A 20046-nucleotide genomic window follows, 5' to 3' on the forward strand; every position below is an offset into this window, starting at 1 on the left:
AACAACACTGCAACAAATAACAGTTTATTACAATTCTCCATCGTCACAACTTACATATTACAGAGCAGTGCAAATAATATTACAGGCTGATTAGTGCAACTGTAGTCTTATAATAGAAAGATCAACCTGTTAGCCTTTATCATTGACGTCAGAAATAATATTACAATATGAACTGATGACTTCACATAACGTCACGTGTTATCACCCTACCTTTCAATGAATACCACAGTAAAGCAAACATAAATGGCACTTTGTCCTAACCATTTCCATGACCAGTTGGTGGTCTTGACAAATAATGATTAAATTTACTGTGAGCCTAAGAACTGATTGTGATATGGCTGTTGAGTGTGAATCCCTTTGGTGCTAAAACAAATTACTGAAAAGGTATTTGTGTGTGAGGCTCTTCAGGAAAAGTGGGTACCTACCTGTGAACTGTACTTTCATCTAGCTGCAGTAAGAGGTAATATTAAAATTGAAGCGGGGAAAGATTTGAAATGCTCTCTGTAAGAGCAGCAACAGCATTTTTAACATTTAACTCCACCTGTGTTAGGCCAAATACAACCTTTTAGTTCTGCTCTACCGTACGACTTTAATCTTCTCAAGGTGCGGCATAAAAGCTACGGTTAATAAATAAAACTGTTGACAACCAATACTCAGTTTTATTCCCGAATAAATGTTCCTTTACTGTTTAACATAACTACAGATTATATAAGGCAAATAAGTTTTGGTGCAAGTGTATTATTTCAGGCAGAAGGCACGAAGCAGGCATTAGATGAATCTTAAAGAGTTATGTGTCCGTTGCTGGACAAATCTCAACGCTGCTGTCGGTAACACGAATACCATACCATCCTGCCCAGAACTGTGTGTCTTTTCCTCCGTGGGTAAACCGGATGTACCTCACTCCTGGTCCGTAGTTTCGAAATACATGGGTCACCTGAAAAATACATATAGTAAAGTCTAGAGTTGCCCTTGTAGAGCCCAACCAAAGCTGGATTTAGATATTCAAGGGTTAAAAGGGTCTAGTTTTTAGGTTTTTCTACCTGCTCTGAACTTCATAGTATAAATGAATGTCTGACACATACCTGTTTCCATTTCCGATCGCTCCACTGTTCGAAGTAAACGGTTTCGGGAGCAAATTTTACAATTGTTTTCTTTTTTTGATTCAGCAACTCCACCTCGATCTCATATTCACACCCGCAATCGTGTCGCGGTGCATACCTAAGATAACAGAAGCGCAAAGCATTAGCACGTTGATCAGGTGTCAGCACTTGGGTTGAACTACAGGGCCGAGTTTTTCTCAGCATTGTTCATCGGAGAGGCCAAATTACAGCAGCAGTAAAAACACATTTCCTTATTTCAATATGTATATATTTTTTATCCGCTTATGTTAATCCCTGTTTGGCAAGAAATTAGTCAAATGCGTGTGTTCAGCGCTGCACCAAGAGAATAGTAAGTATGTTTGTTTTCAGTGTCTCAGTGCCAAAAACAAAGACTAGAATTGTAACTGACAGTTTTCTCGTCACCTCCTTCATCTACTGTCGTTGACAAAATATTATCATGGCCAAACAGTCTATGCAATATTATTGCAGTGTTATTTCGCTTAATACGTTCATTAGGATTCATTTTAGCACAGTGTGTTGTTCAAATAACGAGCTTCTGTTCATGTCGAGGCGGTATTAGATGTTACAAAGTCGTATTTATTGAGTCTTCTTACATCGTTCTCTATAGTAGATGTATGAAAGTGATGTAAAAGTTTTAATATAACCTCAGGAGGCCAAATATTTTCTTATGCTGGAGGCTGCACAACATGCTCATTTTAGTTTGAGTGATTTTATTTATGCATACACTGTGTTAACACACAGTGAAATGTTTTAGATGTTATTTTGATCAATACTGACTGTGTGTACAGAGCACACTGATATATGTTGGTAAGCTCTGTATCAATTTAGGATTTACTACTGTGAGAGTATTTCATGTGTGTTCTTCTCACCAATCGGTTATTTTGATGTCCGGCTGGTAGTCGTCCATGAACATGCGGTTGTAACCTTCCATTTCTAAATCAATCAGCTGCGACTTAGTGCACATCCTGCGAAAAGCACAACAGGTTTTAGCTACGGCATCTTAGAAATGTAGCAGATCATATAACAGCTCAATGTTATATCACTGGTGAAATGCTCACATGTAAGAAGTCACAAAGTTCTTCCGGACGGTCTGGTTTGGATGTGGCGCCATCACTTCCTCTACTTTCCACTTATCACCACCATTTTGCAATAGTTGCCAATTCTTCATGTTTTCTATAAACACACACACAAAAAAAAAAAGATGATTTGTTGTTCAGCAGGAAAATGATGACCTTGTGTGGAATCAGTTTGATGGGTCCTTACGTTCTGCTCTCGGATTCTTGAGAAGATTTCTCCTCTTATTGCACAAGAAGTAAAACAACCTCCAGTCTTTGGGTGTTTTGGAAGCGTCACGGAGGCGGTACCCTTCTCTTCTGCACCTTTCTCTCCAGAGAGACTCGCTGTCGGCTTCTTCTTTCCATTGATGGCACACCAACCGACAAATATGAACCACGTCATCAGGAGGAAGATTCAGGAAGATCTCCTCCAGGATGTCCAGAGGAACTGAGAAAGACTGGACAGAGAACAGGCAAGACAGAGATAAGCTGAAAATCAGTAATCAGTTTAGTTTTGAAGCGCTGACTTTGGACCAACGCCCCTGACTGTTTACACAAACACAACCGCTTAACTAACCTGACCTCAGTATTGTAAACAATTTAAAGTCTGTGTAGGCAATTGTGAGCTTTCTTTCAAAACACATTGGAAAATAGACGCTGAAAACATGTGAAAAGACGTTGAACAATATAGTATTTAAATGTTTTCCACCAAATTTTCAGCCCAGGATTTTGTGGGCGGTCCTTAAAGGGTGGCTCGATGACACACTGAGGCCACCCTGAGCATACCCCTGCACCTCTAGCAGAGAGTTAGAGATAAATTCATCCCACTTTCAAAGTCATTTTTCTGAACTCATCTGACATGTTTCAGTCGCTTCAAAATTCCTGCGGCTGAGAATACTGCTCATTTTTACCCGATTTTGACGCCTAATTTCATAAACTTGTCGATATTTTTAATCATTCGACGCCTAATTTCATAAACTTGTCGATATTTTTAATCATTCATATTTGGCTGGGATGTTAATAACACTTTATTCTTTGGTCTGACAAACTTTACTTTACACTAGGGTAGGAAATATTCCAAATCGGAAACTGGAAACTGGGAATTATGGAAATTTATGGGAATTAACTGGAAATTGGGGGTAATTTAAACAAATGGTATCATATCCAAAAATAAATATAAACATTTTGTTTTGTTATAAGACAGATCAACAGATTTATTTGGAAGTAGAACCTTATCAAGTTTTAATTATTTTATTGAACAATATTATGTAGTCCACGTTCTCTAATGTGGGGCTCAGAAGAATAGCAGGTATTCAAGTGTACTTGCATGAAATTATTGGTTGTTTTAGTCAAGATTATGCTAAAAATATATTCTCCCCAAAATATATTTAAGTTCTCTTTTAAGGGCCAATCTTAAAATTAGTAAAATTCTGGTTTAAAGTCCATTAAATCCCATAAATTCCTGTTAATCTTCATGAAAGTTTCCAACTTCTGCAACTTTACTTTACAAAAACAGGTTCAGGTTCAGGTTTACTCAAATGAAAGTGGTGGTCCCCTCAGGAACTGAAAACATGTGCTCATGTGGCTGCATGGTGGTGGGCTTCAATTTGTTTTATTCATCAAGTCAATTAAAGTTTACAAATCAAATAATAAGACTATGATTTTACAGATTTGATAGACTTTGACACAAAAATAGTCTTTTAATTTATAAGTGTCCATATGTTTGACACGTTCAGAGTGCGTGTGCCGTGGCCTCGGTGTCAAAGTGTTCATATAAATCTCATCACGAGTAATCTAATCCAGTCACTTTATCATTTGTACTGGCTGCAGACGCGCTGGTACCGGACGAGATGGGTGTAATGTTACTTAAAGCACTTACGTCTTCATCTGAAGCCGAGAATGAAGTCCGCTTTGAGGCTGATTGAGAGCTCGGAGATGCACCCATGACCACGGCTTTCCTCTTCATGCCGGGGGGGAAAAACCCAGGCCCGGTGACGATACGACTGAAGCACTTACTGCTTAAACAGACTCAACCTGTTTTATCCCTCACAAGAGAAGACGCATATGTGAGAAATGACGCGTATGATGTCGCTGCAACAGCCGCCCAGAGCTAGCAGCTGATCTTTACGCACCGAAAATACGCACACGGCCGCCCTCGGTCGCCATAACCGAAACGCGAAAACAGCGAAAGTGAAGCTGGAGAAAGTCTTTTTTTCTCTGCGTGACTCACTGCAAAGCTCGGACAGTGTCAGTGTTTCCCGAGTATTATCAGCAAGCTGTCAGGAATGAAAAAAACTTCCGGTATACTGAACTCGATATTGCGCATGTGCAAGTCCTGTGACCAGAGCTGAGAAGGAAGACGGATGAGTCAAACTAAAAAAAAAAAAAATAATAATAATTTATGTGGCATCTTTCATGCAAACATGCTCCACGGAGCAAATAAAAACAGAAATAGAAACATATTTCAATTATAAAATGTTACATTTGTTATAAAGATTAGGATTATACTGGGGTTCAGGTGTTTTAATTCATATAGATAGTGTGTGTATCCTGTCTTTTGCATGTTTCCTTATTTGGCATGTAATTTACTGAGGCTGGCAGGTAGGGATCATTATAAATCAGTAGTACAAGGACCGGAGAGACAGGCTCGGGGAGTACCATTTGGATATAAAACATAATGTTCATTACTGAGCAGAAAACTAAAAAAGAATGTTGTGATGTTAGTCAGTGGTGTCCGAGGCAGCCCATTTAAAAAAAATAAATGTTAGAGCTCCTCAAGGAGCCTTTTCTCTGTCACCCCTATTGTGTTAAACACTCCTTGTACAAGAATAATAAATTCAACTTAAACTTTGATACTTTGAATACAGTCTTCCTTATTCAAGGGTTTTTCTTTAAAAAAATCCCATAACAACATTAACATTTAGTAGCATAGGGACTTGGCTTGGGAACCGGTGGGTGGCTGATTCAAGTTTGGCATGGAACAAAGTATGGGAGGTGGACTGGTAGCTGGAGAGGTGCTTTAATTAGGAATGCATTTAAATTTAAAAGAGTCAAACACATCGTACCTGCTGTATCAAATAAGCCAAGGGTGTACGGCTCACTGCCAATCATTACAGTGACTGCATAGTTGTCGAAAACCTGTGACAGAAGAATGAATGGTGATGTTATGGTACGTTCAACAGCACCTTTCCAGGTACCAGCCCACCCATCATAATTTGGTCCACTTAAACTTGCCACCCCCTTGTTCCCAAGCCAAACTACAGTACATATGACGCACATATGACTCATCAGACCATATATATAAGGCACAATGCCTCCAGAAGACGTGAAAAATTGGAACAATCTGGATGAATCATTTTTTTCCGGGGCTGCTGTGAGTAATCCTGCTCCCTTCTTAACTCTGTTAAGAGTTGTGCATGCACAGTTATCTGGAATAACTTTGTTCATCAAGCAAAGACAAAAAAAAGTGGAATTTATGTTGAGATTTAACTAAATAAACACGAAAACACAATATTTATACTGTTTTGTGTGGATGGTTTTCATCTAAAAAAAGTTTGATTGAACCTTTTTAACCATATTATCCATGTTTAGAGGCAAATCGCAAAGACTGTGTCAATCAACTGGAAATTGAGTATCACAAGAAATGACTGAAACTTGACTTTAATATATTTAAACGCCATTGAAAACAGCGTATCACAAATGTAGTTACTGTGTATCCAAGAAGGCTAACTACAAGTAAGGAGTGTGAGTAAATATATCATTTTAAAAGTTCAAATGAATCGTAATAAAGACTCACAGAAGACAGAAGAATGCCTTTCCAACCCAGGATTTATTCTTTAGACTTGCAAGCGTGCAATCACAGCCTTCAACAAAGTGTCTGAGGCTGAGAACGGACTTCTCATCTTCTCGGGCAGTTACTTATACGAGCATGTGGTGGGCCGCTGTGATGTGAGCGACTGTAACCCATCATGTCTTATCAGACAGTCTGCAGCTACATCCGTTAATAGAACGGACAGTTAGGCTTTCAATCAGTCGTTTCCACTGGAGAGTAGGAATTCTTTTTTTTTCTCCGCCACCACCACAGTGTGAAGACTTTTGAGAACAAGTACTATTTTTTTATTCTGCTGTTATTTCTTTGTCATGCACTGTCCACTCCTAGTTCAGCTGGTTTGAATGTGATTTGTAAATATATATTTTAAAAAAAGAATAAGATACCGAGCTCTGGAAAAGCCGAGGCGAGGCTGAACTCAAACAAGGAAGTCGTATTATAGCCGAGTTTTATTCAGTTTGACATCAGAGTGTCAAACTAACAGCATGTTAGTGAATGATTTAGTTCGATAAATAAAAGTTTATAAAGTGCAGAGACGGGGACTGATCGATACAAAAGAGAAAGACAGTACACACAGTGCACTTTGGTCGACATGTCAGTAATACTCAGGAGACGGGTATCATGAGGTTTACAGTAAGTTTAGTGTTGTCACTGGGTTTTCCACTTTCTCTAAACATCATCATGACAATAGATCACTCGTGCTGTGATCGTACCTCATGCCAGGTTTCTTTCAAAGGATGCATGAAAATGAAAGCAAAAGCATGGACGGGCTCCGGTCTTTCATTCAGCAACTCTACACGGATCTCATATCGACTGCCACAGTCGTTTCCTGGTGCATACCTACAACCATTAGCACATTGATAAGTTACCTACAACATACTGTACCTACAGCACACAACACACTGACGCTTAGCATGTAATCTAATTTAGTCATACAGAGAGGTGAACATGGATTTGGTATAATGTTTACCAAGTGCCACTCAAAAATCAGAAGTTATTCTTGTGTTGTTCAACTGCATGTAAGTAAATATATTAAACGTTACTATGCACAGTGCACTAACAAATACAAGCAATGTTTGTATCGTTAAAGGTTTTTCTGGTTACAATTTAAGTTAAACCATCACTAAGACTGACAACAGCTGATTCCCTTCAATCTACAACATAATATTGACTGGCCTGGTTCCACACTTTACCATTTTTATCCTCTCTGAAGATGGCCTGAAGCCACAGATCTCTCTCTTTTTTACTATCTTTCACTCTTTGGGGAATTAAATAAAACCGTAGACTGTTTTTTTTCCTTCTTTTTTTATGTTTGATGTGCAAAATGCAACGCAGCAGCTTTTAGGCACGGTGCCACGAGTCACTAACTCTTGTTTCACCCGAAGGGGGGCGTGGAGAGGAGAGTGACGTATGCCCGCTCTCAAGTATTAACACTATCCCTTTGAAATAAGTTTGGCTGGATTGTTTAATTATGATGCTACAATCCCATATCTCAGCAATTCATTTGGCAGGTTCACTGTGTACTGTAAACTTGAAATGGAGACCATGTCTTCGCCTTCATGTGTATTATTCTTACCAATTCTGATGTCTGGCTGGAAGCGATCCATAAAAATTGGGTTCCTTCTCCAAATAAATCAGCTGTGACGTCATGCACATTCTGCAAAGCGGAAAATGTTTTAGTTGAATGAATTAATGAATGAAATGAACGCCATGTTTTCTGCCATCTCTGCCAGTTAAAACTCACCTATAAAAGGTCACAAAGTTTTTCTGGACGGTATCATCTTGATGTGGCTTTCTCACATTATCTACAATCCATCCATCACATCATCCAGTGTCGCAGCTGGTAATGCAAGGCTTATTCTAACGACTTTATATACTGTTGGGTTTCTTAGCCTATAATTATAATAATCATCGTAATGTATTTGATTTGTATTTTGTATTACTAATCAAAGTAACAAGTAATTAATTAAGAAAGTAAATAGTGCAGTAAAAAAAACTACAGTAACGTAATGTAGTGGAGTAGAAGTATAAAGTGGCAATTAAATGGAAATATTAAAGTACCTCAAACTGTACCTAAGTACAGTGCTTAAATGTACTTTGTACTGTATCGTTATCTCCAGGCTTCAATATAGTATAGTCAATATAGTCTTCAAACAGGACTGTTTTATTTTCCTCATTATCTCATAATTGATTCCTGGAAAACTTTAAAGTGTGAATACAAACAAAATGTCTGATAAAGGTTACGATTGATTAACTTGTAAATAATGTGACTCTAACCAATCGCCTGACTCAATCATCAGAATAGGAAATAGATTAAAAAAATAGATTATTAGATAAAGAAATACAATGTGAACACACAGTTTGATGTCATCACACACATCACACATAGTTACAGTAACCTCAGTAAGTAGTTTAACCGAGTTTATCACAAACTGTTTGTAATGTCTGATGATGTGTGTCTTTAAACAGCATCAGTCGTCCGTAGAGACAGTTTAAGGTTAACGTACAGTTTATAAACCGAACATATTTGCTGCTCCCCTGCAGTATCATTACGTCAGACAGCAACACTGACAGCTCGCTTTTCAAAATGCTTCCCTGCAAAATCCCTTTCTTTGTATTTTCTTCTTGCTGAGTTAGAATCTGTATATAAACAGTAAGAATTAAGTTGAATTAGTTGACTGATACAATGTGTGCATTAATGAAACTGAGACTTTTGAGAGGTCGGTGTGAAGCTGGAATTAATTTGTGATAGAGAATAAGTATTTTATTTGAACTCAAACTTTCAAGTGCAGTATGTTGTTGACTACACAAGCAAAGTTTCTTGTTACCTCTTTAGTATTCCACATTTGAATTGATTTTGGTTACAACACTGTGTTGTTCCCTCAGTTGACCACCCACTGATGCTCTCCTGACTTCACCCCCATCTTCAGTTAATGTGACTGAGTAATTACTTTTCTGTGAAGCGTGCTGCTATGGATAGAACAACAACATGAAGTGTTTTGAGATTTAACCACTTACATGAAGCTGAACGGATGAAAAATAGGCTACAGTATTTCACGTGTATGGATTCAGCCCTGCGTGATTTATAGTCCATAAAACATACTCACACAGCTGAGGTTTAAATTAAATTTCCTTGCTGAGTAATTATAATGTAAATGGACAAAGGAGGGCAGCTACTGCTTGTCAAAATCTTTTGATCTACTGTTACAATACGATCATGTAGACTCATCATTACTGTATCACACACCCTCATTTGATGCAAATGTATGTTTTTATTTCTGTTAATCATCTGCTTTAACCTTATTTTTGAGTTATCCTGGAAACAAATCTTTTTTTGCTTGATGAACAAACTGTCAAACTTAATCTGAAGAATCATTTATTGCGTGGATGTTGTTTTTGGGGAGTTTCAGGAAACATTAAGTCTGCCCTCTTTGCATGATTCACTCATTATAATTCTTGTAACGGCAGGACTGCATTTTTCACAGGGAGTAAAACAATCTTTGGTCTTGTGGTGCTTTCAGTTTAATCCACTCCTTTCTATTTATAGCACACTAACTGGCAAACAAGTGAAGGGAGGGGAAGCATTCGTGAACATCTCACCCTCTAGATTTAGAAAAAGGATGTTCGGGAGAAGACCTGCAGTATGACGGACTGAACGCGGTCTGTCTTGACAGGCAGCTCGCAGTCGTCGACTGAAGATGATTTAAAACGACAGTGATGAACTCCTCTTTCTGATAAACACTTCTCATGTGCACTTTTCCCTTAACGAACTCAATTTGAAGCTGCGCCGTTTCACCTTTGTCACCGATGTTCCTTCTCTTGCTTTGTATTACCTCCACTTCCGTGTAGCTGTGGCATCATATTATCTTTTTTAAGTTCACATATTCCGGTAGTTCTGAGGAGAATCAGCAGCGCCTCGATGACACAAACAGCAAAGCATGTTCAAAATTAATTGCTTGGGTTGAAACCGAAAACATTCACATTTCATCTTACAAGCAATAGAAAAAAAAAAACAGACAATTTTTCCTGTTTATAAAAAAAAATGGTTAAGCGTCATGAGAGAGACCGATTTTTAATTATATGGCAAAAAACACAGAGGTGCATTCATGTCTTCAATCATAGGCACTGCAGTTTGTGTACAATACAGTACATAGGACTCGATCATAAATTACAAGCCATACCAAAAATGGATACCAAGAAGGCTAGAAGACCTGGGAAGTAAAGATGGTAGCCATTGATTTCTGTGTCACATTTGAATTTCAAGCAGGCCACAACCCCCCCCCCCCCCCCCCCCCCCCCCCCCCCGTCCGTGGATACTGAATTCTCATCAATCCAGTCTGTGATGCCTTTACTCCGCTCTGCATATTTAAATGAATATAAAGACAAAAAAAGTTAAATGCACAATTTCTGAGTAACAAGGACTTCAAATCCATGTCGCATCTAAAACGGGATTTATCCATCTTCTGTCAAACGGCTGAGAGATGAGTCTTTTTTTGGTCAGCGGAGGAGCTCCTATGTGTCTGCATCAATCCTGTGAGCTGCGCGGTGGAGAGAGAACAAAAGAAGTCAGAAATAACACTGCTGGCAGGTAATACAAGCGCGGTGGATTTTTTAGGAGACGTTCTCCGCGCCGAGATAAAATATTCTAAGATATGTTGCATCAAACGCATCTACAAAGGCTTAGGGTTCAAGTAAATTCCCCCTGCTGTCGGTAACATCTGAAAAAGGAGCAGGTAAGACAGTTCAAGGGAGCGTATGATCTATCGAATCATTGAACCTGCACTGAAGCAGCTAAATGCTGCGGCAATGGGGGCAAAACGGTGACAAAAACCCTCCATAGACTCATACTGCACGGGACTCACATTGCTTTGGTATCCTGAGTGGTTCTGTGTCCCCTGACAGGACTTGATGCATGACTCCGCGGAACTGATACAGCACCTTCAGGCTCTTCTCCTCCCCCACACAGGGGTCGTAGAAGCCAGGGAGTCCTGACTGGGAAAGAAAACATAAGGTCACGCACCGGCAGCGAGGCTGAATAATCATGCAGCAAGTTGAGGACAAAAGTTTGCAGCACTGATTGATTTTTAACCACTATGTGTGTGTGTGTTACATACTAGGAGAAACACTTGTATAATGTAGGTTATGGTATATGTTCTCGATAACGTCTGTCAGCTTTAGGATTAATGTTCTCACCTTTATGGCCTCAGTGAGGATGAGCTTAGAGTCTTTCACCAGACACTGCAGTGGCACGGTCACGTCGATGACCTTCGCCCTCTCGTGTTTTCTACTGTTGTCGGTCACAAACTTTCCGTACCAGGCGTTGAGGATGATGAGACCTGGTTTGACGGAAACAGCGTCAAGGATTAAAAGGCAAACTAAGAGTCAACAAACATGATCAAGAGGTCCAGCTCTGTCCTGGACTGCCCCCCCTAGACTCCAGAGAAGGATGTTAGCAAAGCTGGCATCCTCTCACCTCCCTGCATGAGTGTGGAGGCCTTAAACAGCTCCGTCAGCTACAGACTGCTGCTCCCACCATGTAAGAAGGAGCTCTACCACAGCTCCTTCATTCCAACAGCTGCCAGACTCTTTAACAGCAGCATGACTCATGACTTTCTTCTATATATTTCTTATTTATGAGTAATTTCTGATCCACCTTGTGTACGCAAGCTCCTGTGACAGACTTAGACTTTATTGTCATCCAACTGCACATTTCCAACGTACATCTGAGCGAAATTTCGTTGCGGATGAGAGAGTAGATGTCAGAGAACCAAACATCATGGACAAAACAGACACGTATATTTGGATGGATTGATTGATTAAAAGTCCAACACAAAGTCCCCGCTTTCACTAAAAAAAAAAACAATTTGAATATTGCATCCCGGCAATTTTAGCTTACATATTTCAGAACAGAAAGAAGCGGCGTCGTTTTTTTGAGACTTGTTTGTTAAAATCATTCCGCGAGCGTAAAAACAAAAAAAAGACACAAGCGCAATTAATTTTAATTGCAAGCTGCATCGACAATACCCGAAACCATTTCGTAGAGCGTGGTGTGTTGAATAGAGAAGAGCAGCTGTGTTTTTGTCATCACACACACACATATACACACACACATATACACACACACACACACACACACACACACACACACACACATATACACACACATACATACACACAGCTACTTTACAAGTGCAAAGTCTAGGGGACCTCTGATGATACTAAAAATCAAAGCAACCTCTACAGTGACAGATGTCATAAGCCAATTATCACTTGACAAACTCCCCCCGGTGAAAATTATACTGTCTGCAGAGAGCTTTTTTGTTAGTGTACTTATCAAAAGCAAACTAAAAAGTGACAATTATCTCTGAAACAGAAGCTGGAGGGTCATTAAAAAGTCTACTGAACTCTATTTCCCCTTTATAAATTGAACCCTGCTTTAAAATCTACCCATATCTCCACGAAAATCACACCAGAACCAGAAAGGCTCAAACTAAAAACTGGTCTTGCCTTTGTCAGGTGCAGATTTATTTGAACCGCTCGAGAGAATCACTAAAATCACGACGACGGCGGGTGAGATGTGCGCTAAAAGTGCGATAATCGTGTTTCATGTGGTGAAAGCAGCCTGCTGGATCTCTTCGACATTCAACCGGGCTTCGACGTATTTCACCTTAAAAAAAAAATGTGTGAAAACCCCCGTTCAGAGTGCAAGAGAATGAAATAGTTTCACGGCCTGCTTAAAAAACATTACTCCCAAGATAAGCTCATCCACTAAAATATTACTGATCTTACCCATTCTAGACTCCTCGGCTTCAATAATCCTGCGCACAGACTCCTGCATGAGCAAGACCTGTGGAGATGGAAAAAAATAAATAAAAAAGGCACACAAACAATGAGTTTTCACATCACATGGATTATACTAATGAGTTTCATTAAGACTTTGCATCTTATCTAATCCCATCTCAGCCTCCCCCTTTTGTCTTGACTGGTGTAATATTTTGATACATGCATCTCTTATCTCAAACAGAGCCAAATGTAAGCTTGTAAAATACTCACAGCGGCCTCCGCCTCCTGTTTCTTCTTGGCTATATTAGAGGCCGAACTCTCCCGCTGCTTCTCCAAGTCTCTGAAGTAGAGTTCAGAGATAAATTGAGAAATAAAATGAGCTCATAAACTCTGGATAATAATAATACTACATGCGGTGCTTCTTCCAATAACGTTTCGTTGCCGTGAAACGGCCCCGGCTTTAAGTGAAAGTTTCTTACTCTTCCTTCTGAGCCCGCACGTAGGGCCGAATAACAAGCTGCTGGATGGCGAGGTAGAAAACCAGTGGTCCAACTGTGGCGTAAAATACAGCGCTGGGCAGGAGTTGGTCGGTCAGGTGAATAGGGAAGAAATACGTCTGGCTCGCTCTGTTTAGTCTGTGGATAGAAGGGTTTGGGTTCGTTACTGATATTTGAATTGTCGCTGCTAAATTGGATGCTCTGTGGGTGAAAATAGAGAATTTGTGTGTGTCCAAAAAAGGGAGAAATATACTGAAAATCCTCAAGTTTCTCATCTTATTGGGTCCAATCATGTGTCTGTCTACATCCTCAAAGATGCAGCCCCCCCCTGCACAGACGCAACTTACAGAAAATTCATCTGACTGGCTGTTTTCATAGAGCCTGTGTGTGTGTGACGAAACCAGACAGCAAAATGTGAGCAAAGAGCTGCACTTACTTGATCTTGAGGGAGACACCTTGGGGAACTCCAACGCTGACGGTGGCCCCCAGCACGCTGTGTCGACTGATCTTCCTCTCAGCGCCGTACTCCACCACAGTCCCAAAGAAACCTGATCTGTATCAAAAAAGATTCGAAAGTCAAGACCTCTCCACATGAAGTCAAAGTTTTCTTCAAGCAGTTCGAGCAAGTCGGCTCTTGCACAAAAACTGTTGACGTACGATGAGTTAGTGTACAAACACATATTGCACTTTGACAACATACTTTACTGAACCCTTTATCTTTGTCTGGTCGTCGTCTTGGAACTTGTACTGGTAGCTCATCATCACAAAAGTGTGAGGAATGCCAAGCTGCAGACACGCAAAAAAAAAAAAAAAAAAAAAGAGGAAATGATCATTTTGGCACAACCCTGACAAGCGACTATTAATTTAATGGTGTCTTGGCTAACGTTAAAAGTTAAATATAACTGCTGGCTGCCTAACCTGCATTGCGAAGGTGAAGTGGCTGCTCTTGGTGTCCCTGACTATGCTGGTGTTCATAGAGGACTGGATCCCCCAGCGCCACTGCAGATAGCCCATAGTGTTCTTGTCTAGGTGACGTGCCAGCACTGTGGTAACCCCAGGACGTACGCCTCTGGATGAAAACTGGAGCCCACACTGAGCAGTTATGAAACTAAAAAAAAAAAAAAGAGCCAAAAATAAATCACTGACTTTCTTCACGTTGGAGTGAAAAAAAATAAATAAATACTGATGTCTTGTGTTATGCATTTCGACGCATACCATCGAGGTGTCAGGTTTCGGAATATTTTCATTCCAAAGAGAGGTCCATGGGTGTCTCCGGCACCGAGCTCTACCTGCGTACACACAGACAACATGTCACACATCTGAAAATGTCAGCGCATGTGCTGCCACACAGGCAGACAGGCGTTTTGTGACAAACAAAAGCCAGAGACAGAAAAGTGTTCCATTTATAGTCTACGTTACAGAATGAGTGTGTGTGTGTGTGGTGCCCAGTGAGAGTGCAGCATACCTCTCCCCACCCCTTAGCCGAGGTGACTCTTCTCAAGGCCAAGTTAATGGTGCCACCTCCGTTTCCATTGTGGGTCGACAAGGAGCCGGATAGAACGGCTGTGTCTTTCGTGGTCAGAGGAGCCTGAAGCAGAAAACGATAAGAATCAGCTCCCAAATCTTTTATTATAATCCTTAAATCCAAAACATATTGTAATAAACTCACTTCTATGGATTGTGATATGTGCATCTTGTTGATTTCCACATGTGGGACTCCGCCTCCGACCACGTCCTCGTAGTCCTCTTCATACCGGTCAAAGAGGTCTGTGGCATCAATTCCCACGCTAATCGTCCCCTGCAAAAAAACAGATTCAGGAATTAATACAGTGTTAATTAATGATCATAAACAAATGCCTAATTATTCTTCACGTTACAGACAGTTCACTGTGAGGTTTGTTATCTTCCCCCGAACATACTTTTGGGTTGGTCCTTTGCTGAAGTCTTCTCTCCTCTCGCTCTTTCTGGAGACGCTCATACTCTTCCCGGATCTCCGCGGGGGTTCTTTTTCTTTCCACCACCTGGAGTTAAGAAGATACGATTTCAGTTTTCACAGCCAACGTTGAATTGGCTTGCCTCACAGGCTGCAGATAAAGAAGAAATTTCGCCAGAATTTCACACTTCCAAAATGTTCGTCCTGCAAAAAGTGTACTGTTGAACTATTTCACGCAGGTTAAAAAAAGGGGAGGACATATAGGACGGGGACAGTCTTGAATGCAGGGCTTCATGTCATGTGACTGCCTAAAGGTTATGTTTATGTACGGTATGGTGGAAGATCAACTGTGTATTCTTCTACAAGTAAAGTCAAAACCATAAACCTGGTGAAGGACAGTTTGCTGTGGTTTAATTTGATGGACTCACGCTCGTCTGCACCTCGCCCAAACAGATTTGTTTTTGACATTTGGCTGTTTGTCTCTTGACTATTTCTACAAATGTATAAAGTAAGTCTGACAATCTCCCACCTGTATTGTACGCCAGAAGGGCTTCATTGTATGTTTAGAGACTGACCGGCAGCGGTCAGTGGTCGACACAATAGCCATTGATTTGAACTGCATGTGGCGGCTTTTTTAGAAAGTCAATAACGGACTTACCTCCCATCCTTCAACGTCAAGTCCTCGCTTGCCATAGATATCATAGATAGCTCGTGCCTGGGGGTCACTAAGTACTAGAAAAAGACAACGTGGACAACCAGCGATAGTATTAACCACCAGAATAGTTTGTTTCTGAATGCTGTAGAGAGATCAAAGCTATTCTTACCTTCATAAGCTTCGTGTACGAAATTAAAAAGCTGTTCTGCTTGGCGCTTTAGTTCAGGGTCCCGATGTTTGTCTGGATGATACAGCATGCATAATCGCCTGTACGCCGCCTTCAGCTCATCTTGCGTTGCCTGAAGCGCAACGTTGAAATGAAGAAAAGAAAAACTGTTTAACGACGTGGCGTTCACATGGGTGAACTCACCTTTTAGCGACTTCATTTACTGACCATCAAAACACTCCCAACCCTGTTAAAATACCTTTCAGAGCTGGTTCTAAAAGTGTGGTACGAGCACCGCTGGTGGTACTCGACTTTCCTGTAGTGCTACTTAGAGGGAATGCATATCAAACCATCAACAACACTTTGAATTAAATCAAACTCGGAGATCCCTAGAATGTTATCTTAAATAACTTTTGCATTTCAGTATCAGCCTCTAACGTAGACACGTTTATTCACACAGTATCCATGCTTAGTTAAAATATGACGTGAGACAGTAAGTGGAGGTGAAATTAATCATTCAAACAGGAAATATCATGAAGAGAGGGTGTTAAGATCATCACAAGAAACCCTTTAATACGAAATGAGCTCTGGTTCATGACTCAAGACTCAACTACAGTCCGGAGTAAACAATCTTCTCGTTAGGAAAAAACCTCCTGTGTGAACTGTCTGTAGGTAAATGAAGTCGGCGTACGCTGAAGAATTTGAATGTCTGTCGAGATAGTAGTAGGAACATTTTCCGAGCTGGTACGTGGCATAAAAAGTTTGAGAAACCCTCCGGTTGACTCCGGTTCGCTTTGCTCTCGATTGTACATACATACTCATAGACATGAGTACAGTTCAAAAGACAAAGGACGTGACAGGTAGACGCAAAAACATAATATAAAAACATGAAACATAAACACAGACATAAAGAATAACTATATTCACATTTAAAAGGTATATATGTTTGAAAAAATATAGATATATATGTATCTATCTATAGACATATGTAAACTGGGTAAAGGACTGATGATAAGTTTGGATCTGAACAGAAACTAGTTGCTGTTGCTTCAATCCAGATTATAATTAGGCAAAAAGGTATCATCATAGTTTAAAAATAGTCTGTTGTTATCCCAAATAGTTTCACTTTAAGAGACAATGACTCATTTTGTGATTCAGTGCAATGAGACAGGTTGAATATTTATTTTCTAATTTAAAAGTTTGTCATGTATTTCTCTATATTTTCTCTGCCCGTGCTCACCAACTTCTAAATATGCATTATTTATGCATTATTATACAGATATTATAGATGTTGGTGCATCATTTGCTGCTGGAGAACAGAATGTCCTTCTGCACACGGGTTCACATTGTTGTTGTGTTGAAATGTCAGCTGTCAACGTGAAGTTTTTCTGCTTTACAGGTCAAACTCTGCAGACAGAAGTGCAATCCGATCAAGTTGACAGGCAGACGCATAAACATGAAACATAAACACAGACATAAAGAATAACTATATTCACATTTAAAAGATATATATGTTTGCATAAATATAGATATGTGTATCTGTCTATAGACATATGTAAACTGGGTAAAGGACTGATGATAAGTTTGGATCTGAACAGAAACTAGTTGCAGTTTCTTCAATCCAGATTATAATTAGACAAAAAGGTATCATCATAGTTTAAAAATATAAGCATGTAATCTAGTCTATTGTTATCCCAAATAGTTTCACTTTAAGAGACAATGACTCATTTTGTGTTTCAGTGCAATGAGACAGGTTAAATATTTATTTTCTGATTTAAAGTTTCTCATGTATTTCTCTATATTTTATCTCCAACTTGTAAATAAGCATTATTTATGCATTATTATACAGATATTGGCGCATTATTTGCTGCTGTAGAGCGGACGGTTTCATATTGTTGTTGTGTGTTAGGCTAAAATGTCAGCTGTCAAAGTTTTCTGCTTTACGAGTCAAACTATGAAGACAGAAGTCGTAGTTGTAGCATTTAGCTGGTTAGTTAGTGCAGTCTAAGTCATAAGATAAAAGATAAAAACATGAAACATAAACATAGATATAAAGAACAACTATATACACATTTGCATAAATACAGATATATATGGACATGTGTAAACTGGGTAAAGGACTGATGATAAGTTTGGATCTGAACAGAAACTAGTTGCTGTTAAATCAGATTATTGTGAGACAAAAAAGTATCATCATAGTTTAAAAATAAGCATTCAGACTCATGTAATCTAGTCTGTTGTTATCCCGAATAGCTCATTTTGTGTTTCAGTGCAATGAGACAGGTTGAATATTTATTTTCTGATTTAAAAGTTTGTCATGTATTTCTCTATATTTTCTCTGCCCGTTCTGCTCACATTCAAAGCCATTTGATTGCTTTAATTGCATTGTCCTATTTTAACCTGTTTTTAATGTTGTATTCTTTGTAACTTGATTTACTTTTATGGTTCTTTTTGTTTGTTTCTGTTATTTGCTGTGTACTCTCATTTATTGTGAGGTGTCCCTGGGTGACAGAAAGGTGCCTATGAAGTAAAATGTATTATTATTACACATTAGATATTATTATTATTATTATTATTATTATTATTATTATTATTATGTATGCATTATCACACAGACTGATGATAAGTTTGGATGACAAGTGACAGTTGCTACAATCCAGATTATAATCATAGTTTAAAAATAGTCATCCCAAATAGTTTCACTTTAAGAGACAAGGACTCGTTTTGTGTTTCAGTGCAATGAGACAGGTTAAATATTTATTTTCTCATTTAAAGTTTATCATGTATTTCTCTATATTTTATCTCTAACTCGTAAATAAGCGTTATTTATGCATTATTATACAGATGTTACAGATGTTGCTGCTGGAGAACAGACGGGTTCATGTTGTTGTTGTGTGTTAGGCTAAAATAGTCGCTGTCAACGTGAAGTTTTCTGCTTTACAAGTCAAACTATGAAGACAGAAGTCGTAGTTGTAGCATAACATAAACATAGATATAAAGAACAACTATAAACATATTTAAAAAGGTATATATATATTTGCATAAATACAGATATGGACATGTGTATCTGTCTATAGACATATGTAAACTGGGTAAAGGACTGATGATAAGTTTGGATCTGAACAGAAACTAGTTGCTGTTAAATCATTATAGTTAAAAAAACATTCAGATTCATGTAATCTAGTCTGTTGTCATCCCAAATAGCTCATTTTGTGATTCAGTGCAATGAGACAGGTTGAATATTTATTTTCTCATTTAAAGTTTCTCTTCTATATTCTATCTCCAACTTGTAAATACGCATTATTTATGCATTATTATACAGATGTTACAGATGTTGGCGCATTATTTGCTGCTCATGTTGTTGTTGTTGTTGTTGTGTAACATGTCAACATGAGGTTTACAGGTCAAACTCTGCAAACCTGAGCTGCAGCTGGTTAGTCAGCTCAGTCTAAGTCATGAAACTGAAAACAAAACTCGGGTTTCTGTCACGTTATCTTTCTCCAGCCTCCTCACGGTGACACAGACTTTCTGTCTCACTCCAGCTCGTGTCGTTAAAGTCGTTTTTAACCTCAACAACCTGTTGCAGAGTCTCACATTCACACACACACCAATGTCGAGGGTCACACAGGCTAGCCGCTTTAGCTCACGTTGCGCGTGATTATCCGGGTGACGTTCGAACACGACGCGGGGAAACTTGGCGGGAAAAGCCGCCACGTGAACCCGCACACACACGCACTCTGCCCGCGGCTGCGTTCATACCTCTCTCCTGACGTTCAGCAGGGAATAATAATCATCATTGTGGATCTCATCATCGTCCAAGGCAGACGCCATGTTTACACCCGGTCATCTTCTTCTTCTTCTTCATCTTCTTCCTCCCTTTCGCGTCATTTGACGTCGCTCGCAGACGTCACGGCGCTCCGTCGCCCCCTCGTGCTCAGGAGGAAGGACAACAACAAAGGTGGGTGACTGCGTTCATACTTTATATTTATATTAGTGTTAATTAACTC

The 20046-nt window shown here is 39.5% G+C and overlaps 2 protein-coding genes across 2 annotated transcripts; both read right to left on the reverse strand.

Annotated features, from left to right (window-relative positions):
• Window positions 1-11: 11 nt before the first annotated feature.
• Window positions 12-4498, reverse strand: LOC104924677 (F-box only protein 6). The gene is made up of 6 exons (XM_010738100.3): window positions 4056-4498; window positions 2385-2634; window positions 2180-2294; window positions 1991-2086; window positions 1083-1218; window positions 12-934 (listed from the first exon to the last, which is right to left on the reverse strand). The coding sequence occupies exons 1-6, from the start codon at window positions 4140-4142 to the stop codon at window positions 788-790; spliced, it is 831 nt and encodes a 276-aa protein (XP_010736402.1). The 5' UTR covers window positions 4143-4498; the 3' UTR covers window positions 12-787.
• Window positions 4499-10051: 5553 nt separating this feature from the next.
• Window positions 10052-19947, reverse strand: dnajc11a (DnaJ (Hsp40) homolog, subfamily C, member 11a). The gene is made up of 16 exons (XM_010738099.3): window positions 19799-19947; window positions 16043-16172; window positions 15877-15950; window positions 15205-15306; window positions 14955-15083; window positions 14751-14873; window positions 14501-14574; window positions 14204-14393; window positions 13986-14071; window positions 13722-13838; window positions 13268-13423; window positions 13059-13128; window positions 12795-12852; window positions 11199-11341; window positions 10868-10997; window positions 10052-10543 (listed from the first exon to the last, which is right to left on the reverse strand). Exons 1-16 carry the CDS (start codon window positions 19868-19870, stop codon window positions 10518-10520), a joined length of 1680 nt encoding a protein of 559 aa, XP_010736401.1. The 5' UTR covers window positions 19871-19947; the 3' UTR covers window positions 10052-10517.
• Window positions 19948-20046: the final 99 nt, after the last annotated feature.

This window comes from Larimichthys crocea, chromosome XV, assembly GCF_000972845.2.
Source record: "Larimichthys crocea isolate SSNF chromosome XV, L_crocea_2.0, whole genome shotgun sequence".
Lineage (NCBI taxonomy): Eukaryota > Metazoa > Chordata > Actinopteri > Sciaenidae > Larimichthys > Larimichthys crocea.